The sequence below is a fragment of the Stigmatopora argus genome, chromosome 11 (genome assembly GCF_051989625.1).
Source record: "Stigmatopora argus isolate UIUO_Sarg chromosome 11, RoL_Sarg_1.0, whole genome shotgun sequence".
Classification (NCBI taxonomy): domain Eukaryota; kingdom Metazoa; phylum Chordata; class Actinopteri; order Syngnathiformes; family Syngnathidae; genus Stigmatopora; species Stigmatopora argus.
In genome coordinates this window covers 10555986-10582358 of record NC_135397.1, presented here as the reverse complement: position 1 = coordinate 10582358, position 26373 = coordinate 10555986, and the positions used below count along the sequence as shown (strand labels likewise).

Genomic DNA, 26373 nt, shown 5'->3' with positions numbered 1-26373 from the left:
GCACATACTTTGTACCATGCTAGTGGGATAGGTTAGATAAAACCATCACATGGAGTACATTGAATAAATCTGCTGTGAATATAACCACAGCCTCCAGCTTCTTCAGTTTGCTGCCCTCTGCGTACTTGCATATCTTTGTCCTGAACAGCTGGATGAAAGCACTCCCATTAACATATGTCACAACTATGCTGTCGTCATGTAGAAATGCTCACAGCAGAAGCAACAGCAAGAAGCCACAGCATATGGTGAGATAGCAGCCTCAGTTTTCTTTATGAATTCTCTTCTCAGTTTAGGCTTTCCCATTTTAGCATGAACAGCACATTGACGGTGTGCTTTCTGTGTGAAATTGTTCTCAGGCGTGACATACTGTAGCAGGAGGAGACTCATAAATCTTTAATGAGAAATATTACATTGTTTCTCTTGAGGTACTGCCTATTATCATTGATCCGACGCCTGATAACAGAGATTTCATTTGAGGGGAACACAGTTTATCATAAGTTAGCAGCAGAAAGATTTGTGATTCAAGCTTCAATATTCAATGCATAACAATCAAGTAGCTGACTTTTCTTTTTATTAAAATGCACATATGGCATGCTCCATTGAAACAGCATATTAAGTTTAGTTGTGTACATGGAAGTATTAATTTTAAACTGTTAGAACTGTCATCTCACTTCACACATTTTTGTCTTGGAAAAGTGCAAAACTCTTGACATGGAATATCTCGTAAATTTAGAAGATAAATTACCGCTAATTTGTTTTTGCCGTCATAATCAATAAATCAACTTACACACACACACACACACACACACTATAGTATTAATTATTTTCATCAGAGATTATGTCCCATCAAGTTGAATATTTATATTACATTACATTTTCACATAACAAATTGTCAAAGAGAATATATAGATGTTTGTTTGGTTAAAAAAATGAAGCTTGTTGTGTGTGCATCTTAGTATTCCGATCCTGTTGACGCTTTGTCCTGAACAGAAACCTAGATAAATATAAACCCAAACTAAGGCACAGCAAGCAAACAACACCTTTCAAAGAGGAAGATAAAGACGAACCCAGGATGCAAGAACTGCATCTCGTCTCTCCATATAGCTGCTAGCTACAGCCGAGTACCTGTGAGCAGCTGCAAGTTTGCACTGTGGATGTACAATCATGGACATCATGGGGAAATGGGTGGAGCGTTGTGTAGCGTAAATAAAAATAGAGAGAAAGACTGGCGGCAGGAGAAATGATATATGGTTAGAGAGAGAGGTTAATAAATGCAAGTTATGTTATGATGAATAAGAGAGGACTGTAAAAGAGAATGTGTGTAGTGAATCTCTTTGGCGAGAGGTACTGAACAGCCTGGCGAGCACACCCATGGGAGGGCTTTTGATTTCGGCAGCACTCCCCATCATTCTGAACAGCAAGCGGGCCTATATTCTCTTTGAATCGGACTGACATAAAGACATGAGCCCTCTGTTATTAATGCTGGGAAATGAGAAAGAATTAGAGTGATGTGGTATTTAATCACAATGGTACTTGGTTCCAATTTAACTATAGAACCCATTGCAAAGGAACCCACAATTCTAGCAAATCTTGTTCCTTGCCTTACTCTCATTAATTATTTCCTCTTGAATTTTTGATTCAGTAATGGTCGCCTATTTCCTATAGTATAGTGTATTGTAATGTCATTATGTCTGACTAGTTTCCTGTTGCTGGAAAGCGAGACTGAAAAAAGGCAGAAGGTTGGTGCGGTCTTTGTAAGGCAGGCATGGCAGCTGTTCATTTTTCGCCTGAGTTGCTTTGAGAAAACCTGCTTACCTTGCTGATGATAAATGCCTCCCTACTCTTGACTGTCTGCAGCAACATTTTAAAAGCTGTCAGCTGCACCACAACCTCAGGGCTTTAACTTTAGCATGTCCATCCTCCTTCTGGTCGGCGACTTCTGTAATGTCAGGCTCACTATGCTAAAAGCTTACTTAGCCATATGTGTGGTTAGGACTTAGTACTTGTTTATTGACAGGTGAGACATTCATAAAACTCGGATGCCCGGCAGAATACAACCAAGACCGGAACACAGAGAGCTGTGGTTGAGCCAAAGACTATTAACCTTTGATGGACAGGCTTTCACAATACATATGTGTATTGTATCTATTTGAACACAATGTAATATATAATGGCGTGCTCAATCTGACCTTATCTTTTTCCCTCCTACCCAGCTCCCGATAACTTTAATAAATTTGAGTTTTTCTTTGATCACTTCCAATTGGAGTCCACCAACTTAGTGTTTTTTTTTTCCTCACACTCCATTCTAAAGTCAGAGCTTTCATCGCCCAAACACTGCTAGCAGCACCTTTTGTCCTTGTCTCATTCACACCGATCAAGTGTCTGCTTCTCTCCTTTTGCACCATTAGTCACCCAGGTGGTGGGGTGAGAGATTAATGATAGCTAAGTCATTTTCTGATTCTTTTTATCAAAACTTAACTGTCCAAGTTGGCTGTACCCTAGTGAGGTCATCTTGAATTTAAATGAGTATATTATGCAAAAATTAAATGTATATCAGTGCTGAGAAATTTAATTAAATGAAGTAGATTTTCTCATCTACAATATGTTGTCATATCATAACAGGGAATTTATTAACATAATGCCCCCATTTCTTTATATACATGTTTTTCTAGCCTCACTCTCAATGCTCTTCAATTTTGCTCTTTCATGCAGCAGATGATGATTTAACACTATTATCTTTAAGATACTAGTGGAAAACCGAGTATTTTTGTTTGCTCGATGAAGCCCACATTCCCACACTTTTTTTAAATTAACAAACTGATTTTCAATACAAGATCAGATCTATTGAACGTAACACAAGAATTATATCCCAAGATTCTGTCATCCTCATTATTGTTTGTAGTAATTGAAATGTGTAGAAGGACTGATTTTTAGTTCAATTTAGAGTTGGTATGAAGGCATGAATTGCTTTGATTTGTTTATCTAAATCGTAAAGGACAGGGTATTTTATCTCAGGTGGAAAACAAACATGGTGCTAACTGTCACTTTTTTTCTGTCGTTGGACAAAAGTATTCCATTATATCAGTGACCTTCTCCGTGTACATAAACATTAAGTCCATGACATTTCCCTGCACCTTTGCTTCAGCGTCACAATCAGTCATCTATTTAATGACATCAGTAATAGAAGCGTATGCTGAAAAATTGCAACCAAGTGTTCATTTATATCTACCAATTCTCCTGCTGTGCTTTAGTGCTTTCACATGACCCTTTCCTGCATCACAACAGAGACTTATCTGTCTCAACGGAGACAACCAGAGATCAGAGAATTGTGTAGGTGGCTGTTTAAAAAGTTTGTCCCTGCTAAAAAAAAATACTAAAGATTTAGAATAAAAACAAGGAAGATGAAAGTATAGGCAGGGATCTCAACTGTAGGATAAAATAAGGAGCAAGCGAAGGAAAGAGAAGAAAAAATAGGACGTTAAAATTGAAGCAATTGGAGAGACTGTGAAAATGGGTGGGAATAGTTAGAGCCTCAGGCTGCGAGGCACCATCCCAAGTATCATTGTCAATTAACATTGCGACCTAGTAAAAATATATAGTCTATTTCAGACTTCTAATGAAGTGCACCATCGGTTCCAACTCACTTGGACTGACACTCGTCTCCATCACGTTACTGTGGTCCCCCACAGTTCATAATTTTCCCCCGAAGAAGCTCCATTTAAAAATGTAGTTAAACAGATCGAATGCCTTTTTGAAATGCTTGGAAAAGATTGACAGATTATGATCTGTTACAGCTGTATTATATGAAGTCAGTCAAGCTCTGCAAGAGGGTAAACCTTTTTGGATGATTTGGGGCGTAAAATAAACTTGACTTGACCGTCATGATTATCCACTTTTTAAGGCAGTTGAAGAGTTTTAAAATGTCAAACCACTCACTTACTGATGATATCAGCCCCAGAAGCAACCACGAATTTCAATACCTTGGTCAAGGAGACTTTGAAATTATGAACAGGGCGCAGTATTTGGTTTTCGGTATTTTTCTTTTCTTTTGATAATCCCTTTATCAAAGTCTACAAATCACCCCACACATTTTAGTACCACTTAAGATTTCATTTTGCAAAAGTAACTTATACCCTGAATATTCTCGTCATTACCCAGCCTTGACATCCCAACACTTGATATGCTGATGTTTTTAACACTGCTAGATGACTTTGTTTCATTAGACCTTGGTGACGAACAAATAAATAAAGAAAGAAAAATGCAGCACTCTCAAGACAGCGCTCTTCTCCCATCAATTCCTTTCTGATTAAACGCATAGACCCGTCTTAATAATCAATTTCCTCTCATTAGTGCAAGTGTAATTGGTATCCTCATTAGGCACCAATTAAAATGTGTCAATAGCCCATCTCATTAACCGTTCAAATGCTACATAGTGCATGATAATAAGGTTCAGTCAGTAATGATTAACAATGCATCCATATCAAACAATCAATTCTGTGGCCTCTGCAGCATCATTCTTGAAACAAGAGCCCAAACATTGCTTAACACTCCCATTTAAAGCAACCCTTTGTTATCAACTTCAATATTCAAACAAAAGAGACCTCACCCAGTCATTCATCTTCGGTTTCCTACTGCTTGTTTTGTTTTTGCTCATTATTTTTGATGCTATCAGCCTCTGAATATGGAAATGGGAAGCATAGCCAAGACTGTAGCAAATAAAAGCACCTGGTCACTTTGCCACTTGGAGGCTGCATGCTATTCAGAGTTTTTAGTGTACACTGGCAGGGTACCCTGTTCCAGTTATCACCGAGCATGTTGTTCCTAGTCGTCCAGAAAATAAATAAATAACAATGATAAAAAATAACTCTGACAAAATCATGACTCTTGGAAGTAAAAAGTTATTTAGCAATTTTAAATAAATAATGGTATGGAAACATGGGTTTAAGGTTTTACTTTTTTTTCTCCAACTGACAGCTCTGGCAAGATGTGTCACCTTTCTCTCCATGGCTCTAACAAGGATTTTCTTTGACACTACACTGTCACCCTGACAGTGCAGAGGCGGGTGACGCATGTTTGTTGGTGTGTCAGTGGAGGCTGGCATGGTGTTGATGGCTGTTCACTCAGTTTGCAAAAAATAAATTAGACTTCTACCGTATTTTCCAAACTATAAGTTGCCTGATGCCCGTAGTTGCCGGGGATAGGCTCCAGCACCCTCGCGACTCTTGTGAGGATAAGCAGTTCAGAAAATTAATGAATTAATGAAAAAAAATGTGACTTATACTCCAGTGCGCGGCCCGGCGCCTGAGTGGTTAGCGCGTCGGCCTCACAGTGGGAGTCCTGGGTTCAAATCCAGGTCGGTCCACCTGTGTGGAGTTTGCATGTTTTTTCTGGGCCTGCGTGGGTTTTCTCTGTGTAATCCGGTTTCCTCACACATTCCAGAGACATGCCTGGTAGGCTGTTTGGGCACTCAAAATTGCCCCTAGGTATAAGTGTGAGCGTGAATGGTTGAATGTCTCCTTGTGCCCTGCTATTGGCTGGCAGGGTGTCCACCATCTCTGGCCCGAAGTCAGCTGGGATAGGCTCCAGCACCCCCCACGACCCTAGTGAGCATAAAGCGGTTCAGAAAATGAGATGAGATATTCCACATCAACTTATACATACTTTTTTCTTCTTCATTGTGCATTATTTGCATGGTGCAACTTATATTTGGGTGTGATTTATAATCCGATGAATAGCGTATTTAGGATCAAGCACCTTCATTTAGGTGTGTATGTATATGTGACATGAAACCTTTTTTTAAATGTTGGATTTTTTCCAAGAGTGATAAAAAGTATGTGGGGCCAGGGGGCATAATGTGGACTGTGTGTTGGTTGTTCAATGCTGGCATTTACCTGCAGGGTAGTGTATAAGCAACCATCAGCAGAGAATTATGGGTCAGGCGCCTGCTAAAAATGGGAGCAGTGAACAGAGACAATCATCCCATATCTTTTGGGGGGCTCTATGCACATGTTTGGCTTGGAAAGATATGGCTACAAGCAGAGAGTCATGTGTAGAATCTCCCCCTTTAAATAAAAAAATGGAAATATGAATAATTCTCCTAATAGAATGCTTGATGCCTACCATTAACCAATACCGTAATTACTCGAATTAAACGCGCACTCGAAAATAACACGCAGGTAATTTTGGGCCAAAAACATCTGGAAAAACGCAGTAATCGAATATAGTGCGCACCTAAAATTTCCCGCTGACGAAAATCAGAAATCTTACCTTTTTTTCTTCGTTTCACGATTGTTTTGTTCAAACAAATTTATTCATTAGAATCTTTAAATAGTCTCTGCAGATATTCCTCTCTCTCTTTGTCTGTCCTCTCATCCGTCTCCTCAAACATCTCTTCGTTGAGAATCCTATCAACGTCCACGCTTCCTTCATCCACTTCCTCTTCCTCCCACAACACATCATCCGATTGGCTTTACGAGATGACGTAAAATCTGTGCGTCAAAGTGAGTTTGACAATGCTTTTTTCAATCGAAAATTTGTAATTTATTTTAGTTATTGATTATAACACTGAACTGAGAGAGGGTGAACTGAGACGAGTACGAGGCTAGAGGGGGGCAGTGGTGGTCTCGGCTTTCCGATTTTCGATCGGCTTTAGCAGATGACGTAAAATCCGTGCGTCGGCTTTACGAGATGACGTAAAATCCGTGCGTCAAAGTGAGTTTGACAATGCTTTTTTCGATCGAAAATTTGTAATTTATTTTAGTTATTGATTATAACACGCACCCCCATCTATTGGAATTAATTATATAGCAAAAATCTGCGTGTTATATTCGAGTAATTACGGTAATTTTATCATAGTGTTAAAAAACCCAGACAGCATTGCCCCACAAAAGGTTGCTAATTATTTGCATGTTTTATCCAACATTGCAAATGGCATCTAACTATGTATTTTGTCTTCAATGATTTCGCATTGCAATATGCAATACAGTGCCTGAAATCTCCTCTTTTGATCTGTACTGCATCACATACACCAAATTCCAACATGTCATGAGAAAAATGCAAATATATCTTTAAATACTAGCTTTTTTGTTTGTTTTACATTCATTTGTGTATGCTATTGAACACAAACGATTAGCCTTTTTTAAAGCAACAATTTCTTTTGCCAGACAGGATATACATTCTCAATAAGAATAACTGGTTTAGAGGAAAAAAAGGATATTGATTTTTGTTTGTCCAATAAAGAAGAAACATTGCACAGGATATGTCAGCTGCATGCACCTATTTTACTTCTCTCAGTTTCTTGGGTTTTTTTGGTTGTTTTCAGAGGAGTCCAAGACATAAAATGTACTATTGCGGAAGCAAATCAAAAGTTGACATTATAAAAATCGGAGGTGTGACAACTTCAAAAACTGAACAAAAAATTATCTTGTAACAGCATTACCTGAGTTCAAAGAGGTAACTCTAGGGAAACAAAGCTCAATAGAACAACACCCAAGTACATATTTATGGGCAAAGAAACGTTATTATTACAGCCAATCTCATGGAAAGTACGAATATCTAATAAAATTCATGCAAGTGAACACATTTGATTCTGTGAGACTAACACATTCATCTATGTGATTAGTTTATTTTTTTTCTTGCATTCAGTGTTGACCAATGTTCCCTCTAATTTTTCGTTGGTCTGAGCAGAAAGTCAACCTCCCTGAGCGCACTGAGTACCAGTGTGAGCGACATCATCGGTACTCGGATGATTCGCCTAAAGACGTTTCGCCGACGGACGTTTGACAGACGGGCAGGTCGCCGAATGAACGTTCGGCGGAACGTCCATTCGGCGACCTGTCCATTTTTCATGTAAAACATGCTGTAAAACACGAAAAACATAAGTGGACAGAGCTACTGCCACTTGCTGCCGCTTAAACGGCGCCATCATGGGGAAAGGGGTAAAAAAAATAAAAAAAAATAAAAAAAAAATCGGATTTTTTTTTTTTTTTTTTTTACTGCGCGCCATATGATTGCTGCTGCGCAGCGAGGACGAGAGTAGTGCGCAATTGCGCACGCGCGCAGCTTAGAGGGAACACTGGTGTTGACTTAGGAATTTAATTTCCAATTAAATATTGTCAAAAGTACCAGTACTATTCTCATTGCGATGTCCGAGTTGCACTCTATACATGTGTAAATTAAATATGTTCATTTTTATCACATTACGGTATACTAGATAGGGATGCGGACAGTAGTTATATAAAGGAGTTAAATGAGCTTGATTCTTGCCATGCTCGAGGATAGCTGGAGGAAGTCCTGGTGGAGAGGACAGAGATGAAGGTCGAGTCACCCTGACTGCTCGCCAGCTGTCACATGTGGACAGACAGCAGAATCACCTTAAACCTAAATTGATTTCTTTGAGTGAGACAGAATGAAATTTCAGATATATGTTGACCTCTCTTGATGGAAAGTGTCACAGCGGAGCTGAAGATGGAGCAAAAGAAAGGGCTTCGAGATAGCAAATGTCATTTGAGGAAGAGATGGGCAGTTGTCGGCTTCAATTTTTTTCCCTTGTATCTTCAGGTATAGACTCTCTACTCCAAATTATAGCACTTATTTTCTGTTAAATATGTGCTGCAATATCTATATATATATATTTTAACCATTGCCTAGCGGTAGTAGTACATGCGTTTTATGGCATTCCCTTTGAGTCCTCATTTAAGAAAGCGCCGCAGCTGATGATTTATTAACTCTAAGAAATTTGATGAAGCTCTCCTGCAGAAAAGCCATTTGATAAAGTCTCCTAGCAATGGAAACAATTTCAAGCTGACTTCACAGATAATTAGGCACTTTAGCCGCTGGCTTTGATTTTGAAATGAGCTGAGCTCACAGCAAATGCAGTCTTACCTCAGCACACAAGTTATTATTGCAGTAAGACGATCGGTTTTGTTTAAGACCAACACTTCACTCCACAAGGAGTTCATTTTTTTATTAAAGTTTTGTATAGTAGTAAAATCTAAATAAACTAACAAAGCAACCTTTTCGAGGAACCGCGGAATGGAAGATGAATGAATGAATTACACAATATATAAAAAGAAAAAAAATCCTGAGATTTAATTGATAAACACTCGCACACAATTGCATGGTTGTTTGTACTTGATAAAATATAACGTTTTATTGGAATTATTGAATTGTTTGAGTTTTTGTGAGTAGTTGTGTGCATGTGTGTCTCTCACTTGGCAGCTTTTCAACACATTTGTGGATAAGAAAATGAAGAAAATTATCACAAAAAATATATAATTATGTTGATGAGTATGTGGATGCAGTTGCGTGCAATGGCACCATATTGAGACTTGGTCTTATGTGCCAACATTATGTCTTAATCATCTGCTCAACAAAATGTTGGAGAAGGATGAGAGACCACATGTCCTAACATAATGTTGCTTAAGTCATTAGAAAAAGAGAAAATCTGGTCCTACCAAATTCTGGTTCATCTTTAAAACGCCCTCCATCTTATGGTACCAATACTATTGTCTAAATGAATTAAATTAAAATGTTGAATTTTCATGGTTCAGTAGTCTTGAACACACAAGTATATTATAATATATTTGCCTTACATAACATGGTGCAAAAAGAATCAAAACACTCTTTTTCATTGAGTCCATTTTTTTTTTCCTTTTGCCTGTCATTGTGCTGTAATCGTGACATATTATATAAATGTATTTAGTATCAACAATTGCATATTGTATATATATATATATGTATGTTGACCTACACAACCTGTTGCTGTGGACAAAATTTCATGTACGGTTGAATTACTGCATAGAATACAGTTAAAGCAGTTGAAATCCAAGTCACAAAAAGGGGGGATTTTCTTGTGCCTAATTCTTCCATTAGCTTTGTAATTTCATTAACAAAGCTTAAAAGGGAGAAGCAGAAAAATGTCAGGGGTAATTAAAAGATAAGGTAGAGTGAATGGCCTGCATGTCCTTGCTATACAAAGACATTTAGCCTCTGTGGTGAGATCATAATATTCCCCAAGTCAGCATGCCTGTGTGCTCATACATTAGATGCACACAAAGACATACTTAAGGGATGGCAGAAGTGCTCCTCCACCTGTCAGCAGAGCCTCAGAGGCTCGTGCAGTATAGAATGATGGGTTGCAGTTCTGTGGCGTTGCGTTGACGAGCTACAAAATATAGCAAAAGCAGCGTTGTTGTCATCATAAATTACCTATAAATGAGGGCAGAGGTACTCATACTTGGCGGCATTTGGAAAGCAGGTTCCTCGAGGCAGAATAGGCAATAACATGGAGCCAATAAATACATCCTGGGTTAAATTCTATTTTGTTCCCTGCGACTGGCTGCCAACTAATTCAGGGTGTCCCCTGCTTATTGCCCACAGATGGCTGGGACAGGCTCCAGCACCCCCCTGACCTTTGTGAGGATAAGCGGTAAATAAATAATAAATAAATGAATTAATCCTATTTTGGTGGCCTGTTTACATCTACAACAGATCTTTTTTTACACCAGGGGTTCTCAACGTTTATTTGCTCAAGTTCTACTTTTCATCAAGCCAACCTCCCGGGATGTAACTTTTCTGGGCCATAGACAAAGCTCATCAGTTATATATGTTGATATACTTTTCATCATTGCAAGCACCAATATTGTGATTCCTCGCTACTTTGCGGTTCACATTTTGCGGATTCAATTCATTGTAGGTTTTTGAAACTGACATAACTCATAGGCATAAAGCATGTGATTAGTTTCACTTTTTCACCCCCGGCATTTTTGGCTTATTTCATCATTGTGTCACAAAAATAAAGGATATATTTGTAGATCTCGAAAATACATGTGAAAATCTTGGATTATATTTGTGGTTCTTGAAAACACGTGGGAATCACGGATGGATTTATGTAAATATTTTTTAACTTAAAGGACACAAAATGAGCCAACTAAGTCTGGAACCAGCAGGCTTATATCTTTAGTCAAAAGGGGTTATCCTATTGTCTTGCGCTTACCAATAGTACGTACTTTGGTTTTCAACATGTTGAGCGCCACATTACTTTGAAAGATAGGATGGAATGTATTGTTTATATAACTTAATGATCAGTTCATGCCAGCCATGAGTGGAAAAAAATAAATGTTCCTACTCAATGATTTGTTAGGCAGTGTCTGTTTTGCTGCCTATTTGCACTAAAACCACTATCCTATGGTTGTATAATGACTGCAGATGGGGACATTTAACAAGCAACTGACACCCCCGATATTACGGCAGCTACTCCACCCTCCAGCTGTGAGGATAAGACGCATTAAAAAATAGGAGATTAGAGTAGAATGGTGGTGGATCAACTTCAGCAGTTAATTAAACTATATTGCTGCTTGATGAGCCATTTATCAAGACACCATGCAGAATTTTAGACAGGGCTGGTGTTGGAATGTGTACGACATAAATTATGCTCCCATGAGAAGGCAAAATTGAGGAGCCTGGAATTTGCAATGATGTCCATGGTTTATATAAGCAGTGATCCATCACTCTGACATTAGTCTATGAGCTATTAAACTTCTAAAATGGAGATTCTTTTGGTGCTTGATTTGGGCCGAAGTCCAATCAATTATAAGAAATTTAGTATTTTTGGAAATTATTTAAATTAAAAAAGGCACATGTCATATATAGCATGTAAGGTCATCAGAGATTCCTTGTAATGGATGAACAGACAGCTCAAAACAAAATGAAACAAAACTCTTGCAACAGAATCTAATGTGTTGTTAGTGACCAAATGCAGATAGAGTAGTTTCCACTTGTATGGAAAAGCTTTTGAAAAGATCTCAGAACATGTCTGTTTGAAATGTATCTACGGTCAAAGGTCACCTACCATGTGCTGCCCTTTGTTTCTCACCCTAAACCTCTAATCTGTCCTAAAAAAGCTTGTATACTATGGACACATGTTATAAACCTTAACAAGGCCAAGGGAAGCATTAAAAGAGAATTAGTGGAAACTATTTAAAGCAGAATTTTAATTGGGTTTGTCCCTAAAGACTACCAGTTAGGGATATCAGGATTAATTGTTCCAGATTTTGACGGTTTAAGAATAGTCTTGTTTTACCCCTTACACTTGGACTAAAGTTGGTAAATCAGAGTAAGCAGCAGGGTGCTTGTTCATAGCACAGTTGCCTTCTCGAGGACTCTTCCTGAAGGTTTTTAAGGGGAGCAAATCACTCAACCTGACACAAATTAACTCGTAGGCAATGTTTTATTGCCGCCTCAGTGTCTGACAATCATCCTCTCACTTCCTACACACCACTGAAGCTGCTGGATAAGTTTTACTTATGAGACAGTGAATCACACAATTATAGTAACCGGTTTAGCAACCAGAACATTCATTACAAAGTATGCACAAAAAGGTAATTTATGGTTTTAATTGTAATGATAAGACAGGCCATAATCAGAACATGTTAGTGTTGAAAAGCAGTTGATGTACTCATTTTTAAGAGAGTAATGGCAAGGCGCTAAGATGGAGAGCCAGACTGTGCTGAATGGATAATGACATGCAGAGTGCTGCAGTTCTACCATAGGTTCAGCTTCCTACCAGATGCTCATTTCATTGAATCTCCAAAGAGTGGAGAAAAACTTGCACGAGCATGCAAACTTATTGAAAATTTGATAAAGCAGTTCATATTAACAACTTTGACCATAAATTGTTAAAGGAGCTTGCCCCATGTAGAGATCTTTAGTAATCTAAATTCAGGCATCATTAAAAAATATTTAAAAGGTTTTTGGTTCTCCAGTTTCCTTCTCTAGAAACATGCGTGGTAGGCTGATTTAATGCTGAAAATTGTCCATAGCTGTGGTGATTAGTCTCGATGTACCCTGCGACTCACTGGCAACCAATTCAGGGTGTACCCTGCCTACTGTCTCTTGTTGGCTGGAATATGCTCCAGCACCCTTATAAAGATAAACGGCTTGAAAAATGAATGAATACATTTTAAGAAATGATATTCAACATAACAATGGCAATAATAATAACAGAACTTTGCAGCACCTGTGATAGAATCCAAAGCTTCTTTATAATTAAATAAGTAAATAAACAACAACCCTGACATCAGTCTAGTTATTGAGTTTGAGAGAGTTTTGTGATATCCAGATATTATAACAAGTATGTGCAGGGCTATTGCTGATGTCGTCAGCACAGAAGAGAAAGTGGCATCTGTGGTGGCAGGTGATGGGTCCGAGTGCAAGCATTTAGACAGCAAAGAGAACGTATCCAATCACAGAGCCTTGATGGACACCATGGCATCCCGGGCAGAGCTAGAATTCTGGCCATCAGAGAAGACAGACTGTTGTTGTTGTTCGAAAAGATAAGATGAATGCCAGGAGAGTAAATGAAGCCAATGTTGTGGGAGGTATTTGGTATGGGAGACTCAGTCAAATATACTGAGGAGAAAAATCTGATTCCATTACAAAATTTATGAGGCACTACATTCATATTTTATTCACTCAGTCTGAATTATTAGTCATTATTATATATTTGGATTTAAAAGTTTTCAAATAGTGCTGATATGAACATTGCGAGGTTAGCACATCCGTATCACATTTCTGAGATCGAGGGTTCAATCCCTGGTGGAAACTGACCTTACCATCTCCTTGTGCCCTGCAATTGGCTGGCAACTAGTTCAGGGTGTCTCCCATCTGGTCATAGGCTTCAGGACCCTTGAGGATCCGTGTGTGGATAAACGGTACAGAAAATTAATGAATGATCTGTTGTCCGGTGGGGTGATGGGATTCATTAATTGCCCTGATTTTTTAAAACCAGGTTTTAAAGTTAAGCAAACTACAAAATTTGACTGCAACAGCTAAAAAAATGTTCAACTCTGTTTTGTTTTGTGCTCTTCTTGTTTTAGGAACGAGGAAACATTGCCGTTGTATTTAATGTCGGAACAGACGACATTAACATAGAGGAGACATCAAAGTTTGTAAACGATGGAAAGTACCATATAGTGAAGTTTACGAGGAGTGGGGGTAATGCCACTCTCCAGTTGGACGATCTACCCGTCATTGAGCGCTATCCTCAAGGTGAGTGCTCCACGCTCTTTCTGAAAAGCATGCGTTTGCTAATTAAGGTTAATTTAGAAAATAAGATCAAGTAAATGATTCAAATTTGTGCCTGTTTTGATTATGTAATGTTTTTGGTTGTTCTCTTTCCAGCAGCTGAGTAGAATAATACCAGTGTCTTCATACATGCTCTAATCTTACTGTACATATCAATATTTTTCAACGTTTCTTTTCCTAGTGGAACTAATGAGTTTGTAGATTAAAATCTACCCACATCCTACATTTAGTGTTTTAGCAATGCCTAAATGGAAATTAAAAGTTTATAAACCAACACTGAAATTAAATTAAATTGAGTTGAATAGATATTATAAAGTTGCTGAACCTGTTATGTTCTGTTTCATAATTTTGTCATTTTAATGGATTCCTTGGAGAAGGAAAGGCCTACTGACACTAGTATTGTTCCGTGCAATCACTATATGTTGGTGAAATTACTGAATTTACTGAAAAAGTATTTCAATATCACAGTGTGTATTACTGTTTTTTCTTAAATGCTGAAAGGCTTTGACATAAGCTACTGAGGACTTAAGTAGTACATAAAAAATGTTACCACTTAACATGCATCCTAATGCTGAACTAAAGCAGAACACCCAATGAGTGTGTTCTCCAGCTCCCAGTCAAAATCATGTTGGATTCAGAGTATGAATTAAATGTCTGGGCAGTGGGACAAAAGATTTTTTTTCCTCTGAATGTTTACTGACCTTTTTAAAAATGACTGACGCATCCATCCAAAAGCAACATGGTCAAATAGGCTCAATTCTTTCAACTTGCCCCTGGTTAAACATGGGCAGTAATACTTTTTAGTTGTTTCAAACTGAGGAGAAAACACAGCAGGGGTAATAATCAGTCAACTACCGTGTGTGGTTTGGGCTAATATATAGGGGTTTATCAAAGTTTCTAGTGCCTTCTGGAATAAAGTACCGTATTTTACAAACTATACGTTGCACTAATTTCATAGTTCTGCTGGGCCTGCGACTAATGCTCAAGTGTGACTTAAATGTTTTGTTTTTTCCACTCTGACCACCGACAACCTGTTATGTTTTTTTAGCTATAGTTATCTGAAAAAATGTCATTAACAGATGCACATTTATCCTGTTGATTTCTCTTTTACTGTTGCCGTTTTAGCACATTTAAGTTTCTTGGTTTCCGATAAAACAAAAAAAACTTCGACTTACACACTATTCATTGTGTATTCATTAGTGGTGCGAAATAGTCCGAAAAATTCAGTACTCTATTGCCATCTGTATTAAAAGGGGCCTACAGCATAATATAAACATGCATAAAAAAAATATTTTTCTAGTCCCCCTCTGTGTTGTTTCCCAAAGGAAGTAATGGAATATTCAAGTGATAGTGTTAGATCATAAAATAATAATAAATAAAGAGGCTGCTTCTTCTTTTGGAATAGGTGCGGTAAAAAGAGACCCTAAAAAAAAGGTTAGCCCTGAACATAAACGATCCAAATTTCACCGAATTTCACAAACTTTGCAGCAATCAAATAGTCGTTCTGCTTTAGCCCAGATTTGTTGATATTCTCTAAATATATGAATGATTGAAATTCCTACCCATGTGTGTTAGAACATTTGAGACAACAATGATTCATTTGGAATAGTTCCGACGGTACTAATATCATAAGTCCATTGCAAACTAATTACATCCAGTCGCAATTGCTGTACAAATCCCCCTTCACCTCAAGCACTCAAAATCATTATTCACTCAACGCCCCTTTAGTTTGACAAGTATCCATGTATGCCACTAATGCACTCATAATAGTAGCCCTTAGCCAAAGCGACCAACAGTGACTACAATAGAGCAAAGCAGACAGCAAAAATAATAGTTAGAAAGGCCAAAAGGCAGAAAGGTGCGAATTGCAACGACGGGAGCAATCATTCTGAAATCAAGGCAATAATTGCTCCAACAAGACTTATATTGCTGTCATAGTTTTCTCATTAAAAAGCGTTGTCCTTGATACTTAAGAGCCCATTAGTAATTTCTTAAGTGCAGTTATTGGAATCTGAAATTCCAAGACCATGAGCAGACGCATAACTACCCTTTTGTCTGCTGTAGTTCTTGCTTTTATTCTTGCTCTGTTTTACGCCACACACAAAAGGACGGGCTGCAACAAAAACAAGAAAGAGAAAAAGGGCTTCTTCTCCAGTGTATTGGCCATGAAAGTAATACCAACACAATGGTGTTGCCAGGCCCGCAGGGCACCATGCAGCATCCTATTACGGTACTCAATGAGCATGCACTGCACACACTGATAATGGAGAAGTCCCTGCCTGGCCTTATTCTTTTTAGTGTTATCAGTACACAGTGACTCCCCCTGCATACGCTCCCCCTCTTGCTCTACCTTTTACCTCAAGCTGACCATCTCTGCCCTTCTGTCTATCTCACTGTCGACCCCCCTTTCCTTCCACCGCCACCACAACCCTCCCCCTTACACACACAAAAGCTTGCGGTTTTGGACTATTCTTTGCTGGATACAGGTAGGGGTTAGCTTCTTTTCTTCCAAGTGCCAGAGATGTACACCCCCTCTTCATGAACCCATTCAAAATATAGCTCACTAGATGCCATAGGCAAAAAGGGGAATTCGTTAAGCACGACAATTGTAACGATTTTCTTAGCATGTAGTTTTTTAAGTGTTGATTTCATACAGGAAATTGACATTTAGGATTCAGGAATTCTTCCAGTATCTGTGTAAAAGTTTCTCACCATTTTGTTCAAAGCGACAAAACAAAACCAAAGGGACCGAATCAGGTCTTTTGGGACAGTTCAGCTCAATCTCTTCTGTCTGGACAAGTAGATAAGCTTGGCCGTCCCTTGCTAACTCAAATCAACACTAGGCAACAGTCACAAGGCTCTCCTTGGTGGCCCAATGAATGGACTCTAGTGCAGCCCCGCGGATTGCATTGTTCAAGTGCCACGCCGGGGATCAATACATTCTAATAACCTGATTATGTTCTCATTTAATTGAGCAAAGTCTGAGAATGACCACATTTAACACGCAGCCAAACGGATAAAGTGTAGAATAGACAACATATTTTTGCACGAACATATACAAAATTTGGTCAGAATGAAGACCTGTTTGCATTGGTTAGAGTCTTGTCTTTTCTACATGGAGCATGCACAGCAATTAAGAGTGGGATTAATGTCCTAAATACAGGAAAAATGTCAATATTTCAATAGATCAACCACTGCTCCTTCATGTTGACAATAGGTGTATCTGTTTTGGATATCTCCTGGATGCCACCCTTGTGAGTTGTTTTGGGAACATCCTATCCTTTTTGATTCATTACTCTTGGTCATGGGTGATATAATTATGTAAATCTGGTACCAAATTCAAATTATGTTACATTTATTACATTTCTTTACATTTTGTAACAAGTTAATTTGTACAGTATGCGGTATGGTGGTTTTCTTTTAAATTTCTTTTAAGCTTCACACGCTGGGAGTTTTTTTTCAACTGTATTTTGAAGGAGTCCTGTAATGAGGAATATGCCTCTAAAAGAAAGAAAAACAAGAAAAAAAGACCACCAAAACACGTAACGATCTGACACCACCTGCAGCCAAATTCAATTAACTCAATAGACAGGTTTTAAATCCTTCTCCAAGTTGCTGATCCTTTGTAGTCATTCAAGCTGATGTGATGAAAAATGTCTCACAGCGTCTTTTTACCAGCACGACCTCCTTTCCCTCAGGTCTCTGTGTTCTGGTCTGCTCAGAGGCCATTCTCCTCCAAAGCATTGTTAGCTACCAGATCTTTAATCTGCACAGAGTGAATTAATATAGTTGATGGAACAAACATTGTCAATCTGCAAGAAGAATGACGCTGGCTGAATTCAATCTCCGCGACAATAGCAAAGGGGAAAGTACTCACTCTTTGGATCTAGTGAGGTTATTGGCCCTGACAAAAGCTTGATGCAGAATTTGTCCTCGTTTATGCCGAGAGGTCCTACAAAGTAAAATTGGATGTTGCTTTAGAATATATATATTTTTTCCTCCGGCGACACTTATCCTTGTAGCTTTTGTCAAACCCATTTTATGGAACAAAGTACTTTAACTATCAGTGTTTAAATTTACATTGTTACTGTCTAGTTTTATTATTTATTGTATGAGATGTTGTAAATAGACTTATTTTTTTGTGAACTGGGCTAGTTATTACAGGATTGGTATTTGCAATGTGTTACATTAACTTTCTTTTAAAACCAACAACAAAGGCTGATATAAATTCAACTGGTGTCTACCTTGTACATAACTAGCAAAAAGCTTTTTAAAAGGTTCAGAATGAAAAGGGTTGAAGATTAGACTTGACGAGGAAATGTGTTATGTGATTTGTGTTTATAACATAAGTTTATTAATCTAAAGGATGAACCCATTTAATTTCAATTAATGTAGGCCTAATTTGTTGGATTAAAACTAAATGTTTGTTTAAATAATGGTACAATAAATATCTGTTTTAAATTCACGAAACATTATCAACACTAATGTAAATGTGCAGTTGTTTAGCTATACAAGTATGAACATTTAACCCTTGACCTTACAGATTATAACCTCTGAAATGTCTCTTTAAACTTTAAAGGCAACAATGATAACGAACGCCTGGCGATTGCTAGACAGCGAATCCCATTCCGACTTGGTCGAGTAGTTGACGAATGGCTACTCGACAAAGGTAAAATCACTGATTAAAATTTCAAATAGAATAATTTGATCATAACTAAGTTGTTGCAATATTTTGTAAACACTAAACATAAAATAAAATATGAATAAAATAAATGATGTGAAAAGGTAATATAATGTTACTGTTCACTAATGTATTTATTTTATAGTCAGCTGTTTTAATACGTGTGTGTGAAATTATGGTTAAAGGGACTATAAAAAAGATTTTAAATCTCAGTTTTGTTAAAATTGCTATAAATTGCAAGTTACATTCTGCTGTAAACTTCTAAACAGTGAATATAAATTTAATATTTTCATTGTGTTGTTTATTTTCAATTTTATGTGAAACATTTGATAAAATACATTTGGACAGATTACTGCCATTTATTTGGCTTTTTGTTTTTATTTTTATTTGATGAACTAAATAATTTATAAATAGAGAAACATGTGAATTGGCCTCTGAAATTTGAAGTCCCTTTAACATATTGTGTTGAGATGTGTAGGGCATTATGTGAATGAACTGTAACATTTAAATAAATTGAGTGCATGCTTTGCTTTTACAACGTAATAACCAACTCATACTTTTCACATAAAATGTGAAATTACCCTCTGGATTTTATTTCTTTTGTCATTTTACCTAATCACGTCATGTCACATTTTATATATATATTATTTTAATGTGTTTTTTTCTTTCTGCTTAAACTTATTTTGTTCCCCTGCTTTTGCTAAAAGGAGTATGGATGTTTTTTTTCTAGAATTCTCTATCATAACTTTAATATTTTCTATGCTTAATGAGTTCTAAGTCCTTTATTTTATCATACAACATATACATATATATTTATACAAACCTAGCTATCTAAATGAATATATCTACATACATGCACTCACATTTTATTTTACGAGACTACCGTACCCTTTGAGCAAAGCTGGCTATATTTTTGCATCTTTTTTAATTAGTGTTTTGTTTTAATTTTCATAAAGTAGGCATGTCATCAACGTACCTGCAATAAATTGCCAGGGTTTTATGTTACAACCCGTAATTTATTGGTCTCATCGTCGAGTAATTTTTCTTTATCTTTTGTTAAAACTTCTAGATATCTTAAATGTCCACAAACCTACAGATGTGTATATGAAACATTATTTTCCCACAGGGCGGCAGCTTACAATCTTCAACAGCCAAACTACTATACAGATTGGTGGCTGGGAACGAGACCGCACTAGGTCCTTTCAAGGCCAACTTTCAGGCCTTTACTATAATGGCCTTAAAGTGTTCAACATGGCAGCAGAGGGGGACCCCAACATTAAAATCCAGGGCAGTGCACGGCTTGTAGGGGAGTCGCCTTCCTCTATCACACCACAGTCAAGTACTACAGCCAATCGATCGGAAACTTCCACAACCATTATGGAGCTCACCACCACCACTGCATCTGGCCGGCGAGTAAAACAGACGACCCCACGAGAGCCTCAGCAGGTAAGATGGTCTTTTAGTTGCTTCTTTTTAAATATGCATTTAAGACACCAAGAGTAAAACTTGCAAAATGTTACAACCATTTCTAATATTCAAAACATTGTTGACAGATTATTGAGGTTTCATTTTGTGTTTAATTATGGAGAAGCAACAAATCTGTCAACAGTGTCAAAGGGCAAAATATTTTTCAGTCAGTGATACTGGACCAATGAGCATATGAAGTTGCAAGTAAAGGCTCATTTGATCTTCCAAGCAGAAATAAGATGAAGACAGCAGATACACTTGATTAAAGCAGAGTTCAGTAATGAAAGCAGCAAGATGAATGAGGCATCCCAAAAAAAATGTGCATTGGGAAATGTCATTGTCTGTGCTTTGATTCTACCTGACGACTGGTCCACTGAGGACACTTGCAGTGGGATGTTTGAGTCTCAGGACATTGTATTGTGTCTGGCCTCTATTCAAAGAGTGGCTTTTATAATCCTTACCCTTGAATGGGTCTCATTTTAGCATTGTCCAACTGGTTATTTCCCTTCTGGTGGTCATTTCTATTCAAAGACTATTCTTTTTTTTAACAAGCTTTGCATTACACAATCATTTTGAGCATGAGGATCCCTAGAGAAACAAGCAGAGCAACCGTTAATGTGTTGGAGAATTATTTAATGCATAGTTGCAAATCATTCAGTTGCCCCCTGATACATTTCAATAGTGCCTGCCTTTAAATGCTACATATAATTACAAGAAAACATTCAAGAGTTATGTAAACAATATTAGTTTCCTCTGTTAAGCATGTTTATTTGCGACACATCCAACATTCCTGCAATTAAGGGAACAAGTACAATAATCCGATAAAGAGCAGCAATTAAGCAGGGTAACTTAATGCACAACAAAATGATAAGACAATAAGAAAACCCTAGGCATGATAAGACACATGACATTCACAACCGCTTTGAGTCGCTGAGAATCCCATCAGGTTTTTCTTCATCTCACCCTCTTTCAATTTTACTACTTCCCTGTCAGAAAAATGACCAATGCCAGGTCTAATGTGTCCCAGCCACTATTGCACAGCATGTTAAGGTGGTTTTCTAGCGGAGACAAATATAGAGCCCCATGTAGTAAAAATATTTTTTTGCAGATGACCCAATTTTTGTATTAAATCAATCCCGCTCTTTTTCTTTTATAATTATCCATGCACTGCTTCTCATACCCAGGAGAAACCAGGAGTATATACAGTACCTCTAGGCATCGTTCTGATTACCGTGGGTCTGGATTGGTTTATTGTTTTACAAGCTAAAGCTGAAAATCCTACATTCAACGCTAATCCTACACGCTCCACTATTCAGACCTGAGCTTTATCTGGGGTTTGAATCACTCCTCAGGCAACGAAACTTATGCAGTGTAGGCTCTTCAAGTGAAGATTTAAATGATGAGTCGTGAAGATTATACGGTCTTAATTTGGTTTGAGATGATATCTCTCCTTTTAAACATAATGCCAACTCTTGGTAATTCCATAGCCACTTCAGAGTGAACTTTTAAGAATGCATTGGATACATTCCAAGAATTGTTGACTGGAATGAAATTACACTTACGGGGCCTAATTTTCATATGCCGTCTTAATCAGCGTGACCCTGTCTCAAGTGAAGGGTCATTTTAGTAGTTTGGGTTTTGGTAATACTGTGGACAGGTGCCACTAGGCGCTTTGGAATGAGGGCAAAAATACAGTACAGTGCTCAGAAAAATGCAATGAGAGCTATTGGGTTATGCAAAAGTACGTACATACGCACTACTTCCACTGATCACTTCCACTGATTATAATACTGAATGTTTGATATTGACAATGTCAACTTGTCAGCCCATTGAATGAACCGGTATAAAATTTGTTTGTGTGTGTATAAGGGTAACAATTAAACCACATTTTAACAAAAAATCTAGTTCATGCATTCCTACTGTAAACCTATTCCAACTAATCGAACAAATGCATGTGCACAATGGTGTTAATAACTAAAGAACTAGCAGCATAAAATATTCCCCCTTTCTTTCCAGCATAATGCACTACGCATACTTTTTTATACAATATACAATAAAATTATTTAGATGTTAGATTTTTTTTCTTGTCCAAGGCAGCCCAGCGGATGAGTAGTTAGCACATCGGCCTCACAGTTCTGGGTTCGAAGGTTCGACCCCCCGCTACCCTTGTGAGAATAAGCGGTTGAGAAAATGAATGAATGTTTATACCCATAGACAATCTTTGGTCTGGATGGTATATTATATTTCACATCTTATACTGTAGGATGATAAAATGCTTCATCCTTCTATGGATTTTGTCTACATTTAAGGTGTGGATGAGCAGAAAGCAATGTCTGCTGGCCTTTGGGCAAAAAGTGCGGTAGACCCTGGACAGGTCAACCGGCCAATTGCATGGCACCTACAACAATGTGTTTTTGCACAGGTTTGGAGCAGGAAATCTTGATTTTTTTTTTTCTAATCCCTAATTACAGCCTTTGACCGACCGCTCAGTGCCAGTAAATGTGCTATATAAAGCAGTTATTTTATATAGCTCCCTAATGCCATTGAACACACATGTAAGCCCATGATGTCATGTTTTTTATAGAGAATATCAGATCAGTGAATTCATTTATCATTCATTAAAACAATTTTGACTTCAAATCAAATGTGAAATTAGCCAGAAATTATTTTTATTCAAAGAAACCAAAATCTTTAAGTCTCTCATGGCGGCATATCCGAGCGCCACAGATTGCCCCACTTACACACTTACACTCTTTGAAAAGCCAGAAAGAATGAAGTGATTTTGTCTGTGATGTTTTATAACAGTAATGACACTAACCCTTTACAGAATATTTTATTGACCATTTTGTCATCTCTCAGAGCATTAGCTGTTATGATTTTTCTGAAAATATGAGCATGGGAGAACTCTTGTTGTACAGAGGTTTTCAATTATGAATATAAGCTTTGTGCCAACTACTCAAAGAGTTGAACTGACACGTTTCTTTGTTTTTTAACGTTTATTTTTTTAGGGAAAAGGAAAAGAATGTCAGCCAAAAGCTGATATATGTATTTAAAAGCTTATGTTTAAAACTGCTGTCATACTTCAAAGGGTGGTTCTCAAAAGAGAAATGAATGTTTTTCTTGAGCTTTGTATAAAGCCTTTAATTAAATAAACCCCATCAGATTTTCACAAATATTCCACAGAATGTTACCGGCTAGCTAGGAGTTTTAACAACTTGAGATGTGTTCATCAGGTTTTCTGTGTATTTTCTGTGGCATCTTGATCACTATCATTGCAGAGCAGTAATGAAATCTATACGTTATCAACAGCCCATTGCTCTTTTTTTTCATAAAAGTGATTTTTACTTGCCGGTAAACATATATTTGCCGTTTTAAAAAGTAATCCATTAAAATATGAGAAATCACCTTGCATTTGTGAATTAAAAAAAGTAAGTCAAAAAGATAAGAAAGGTAAATAGTACAGAGTTTATCTGAGATGATGTAAGTCTAAATTCTTATTTAGGATTTCCCAATTTTGCCCATGCTGAATCTGGCTCACAAATTGCGTATTCATTTCACCGGGATTGAAACATCCAGACCTCCGAGGCAAAGATCTGTGATTACTATGTGGAGGCTTGGCGGCAGTCAAATAAGACCCACCCTACTGTGGAAACGCAGAGCAGCTTCTCTATTTCGTTTTTTTTTATTTTTTTTATTTGATTTATGTATTTATTTTGCATTTTACACATGGGACTTGCCCCTCAGCACATTCATCTCCGCCATGAAGGCATCTATATTAGGATGACAAATTTTCTCCTGTCACCTGATGAGGGACTGGGAGTGCATGTCAAGAAGCAGGTAGTGAAAAAGACAGTAAGACGGTGCGTTCCCACTTATTGCACTCTCCTCCTGTGTAGGTTTAGCCTCCTATTTTTATCAGCTAACACTGAACTAGATTCCTAGATTGATGAGATTGTTTGCTACATGTAATGAGGCGTTATGATGCGGGGGGTTTTCTAACACGCCTTTAGGTGTGACCCCCACCGGGCACTTTTCTACTCTCAGACCAGATTACAACCAGGGTGGACTGGGGTTGCAAACAGAGCTACTGATTCCATTACAGATTAGGAAAATACTCAACCATTCATGGGAATGGAAATGCTGTGATAACAGTCTTTGTAGTCTTTATCTGTGGGATGTGTTGGTTACAGTGGGGCAAATAACACTTATGATAGTGAATTCCCAGTATAATGCATGACTATAACTAATGAGATTTTTTTAAATAGGTGGTAGGCGGTGACTATGATATTATACATTATTGTGAACCATTGGACTGAATTTTTACATACGCTTTATTACCAGTGTTCTTCTGTATAGATCACATGTGTCAAAGTGGCGGCCCGGGGGCCAAATCTGGCCCACCGCATCATTTTGGGTGCCCGGGAAAGTAAATCATGAGTGCCGACTTTCTGTTTTAGGATCAACTTAAAATGAAGAGTATAGATGTATATTAAATTTCCTGATTTTCCCCTTTTAAATCAATAATTGTAATTTTTTAATAAAAAAAAATCTGTTTTTCGTTCAAAAATAATTTTGTAAAATCTAAAAATATATTACAAAAAGATAAAATAAACATTGTTTTAGATCTATAAAAAACTGAATATTCAGGGATTTTAATCCAGTTCTTTTAATCCATTTAAAATCTAAAATGGTCCGGCCCACGTGAAATCAAGTTGACGTTATAGCGGCCCACGAAGCAACCCGAGTCTGACACCCTTGGTATTGATGCTTAGGAATTGACATTACACTATATACTGTTGATTCTTCTTCTGAGAGAATACTTAGAAATTATTCACAAGGGGATTTAAGGTAATTCCAAGAAGCAGAGTGGTAGTGCATTAAGTAGAAATGATCTGAACCTAAAAAGAATTGTCATTTCACAGTAGTGCTCTTGGGTTTTTAGAAGAAGCACTACACATAAGTGCATACATGCATGTGTCCCTGAATGCCAAAAGAACAATGTTTGCTCATTTCGTAGTATAGGAAATATAGTCTTGCTTAGAATTACTTATTTATTTTTTTGCTATGTTATGTTACGAAAACAAGCAAATGGAAGAATGTGTCCCTCTCTACTGCGTGAAATTGGGTGTACTGGGTGTGTGAAGTTGCCTCACAGCACCTTGTTAGCCTGTCTGAGAATAGGGACTTAAAAGCACCAGGAAGATGTATGGCAAGACACAAGGATGATGCTACCAAGGGAGGAGATGGAGGGCCTCGAACCTTTTTTTTTAAATTTATATCCTGCCTTGCACACCATCTTTTGAAGAAACTGCTGATTGCCTTTAAATAACGCGCACTTCCCTAAGGCAGCAATATCTCATAAATTACACAAACTAGATGTTATTTGGTGGTCCACCCCCAGGTGAAATGTCACTAGGAGGTAAGGTATGTATACTGTATAAGTAAAACATAATTGACATAGACAAATACTCGAGAAACTGCAGTACTCGTTTTACAAAGCAAGAGACCAAATTGTCGTTTTTTTTTTTCTATTAGTCTTTATTGATGTTCATGCTTTGGCATGGACTGTGGTCTCTGTTTATCTTTAACTAGCTGTTAGTTTTGTTGTTTTTCATGCTGTGGGGACAGGTTAGTGTTGAAGATTTATGTTTCGAGAATTACAGTATCTTTTAGTTTACGTGTAAAACTTTGGATCAGTACACAATTACTACCTCTTGCCTGTGTAGCCATGTATTAAATAGAAGAGAATTGGGTCATCACACATTTTATAAGGGTTTTGAATGTTGGTTGTTATGATGAGAGATTTGCTATAATTGCATTAATAGCTGCGCTAGGGTCTGTCATTAATAGTACTAGAATTTGTTTGTTTCAGGGACATATTTAACAAAATCAGAAGTAATAGTAGCATAACTGGAGAAAATAAAAATGACACCCTTTAACTATTTCGCCATGATTGTACAAAACAAGACGTTGCAGAGGGGTAAAATATTTTTTTTAAATTAGAGCAAAGAATTCTAGAAAATTAATTCTGCAATTCCTCAAAACAAATGAATGGTGCAATGAGAAGGGCTGATGACACAGACTCAGAAAATTAAAATTCAGTGTAAACGCTCACATTCTCAACGATGGGCTTCTCAAAA

General features: G+C 37.5%; 1 protein-coding gene across 31 annotated transcripts in view; it reads left to right on the top strand.

The window, feature by feature from the left end:
* Positions 1-26373, top strand: part of LOC144085185 (neurexin-1a-like) — a 171342-nt gene that overhangs the window by 126215 nt on the left and 18754 nt on the right. For 18 of the 31 annotated variants that reach the window (XM_077614280.1, XM_077614265.1, XM_077614260.1 and 15 more), the window contains 3 exons: positions 13878-14049; positions 18665-18754; positions 19893-20212. In XM_077614280.1, the coding sequence (XP_077470406.1) occupies positions 13878-14049; positions 18665-18754; positions 19893-20212 (582 nt within the window). The remainder of the gene's footprint in view (positions 1-13877; positions 14050-18664; positions 18755-19892; positions 20213-26373) is intronic. The other 13 variants (XM_077614274.1, XM_077614272.1, XM_077614281.1 and 10 more) reach the window with 1 other exon arrangement.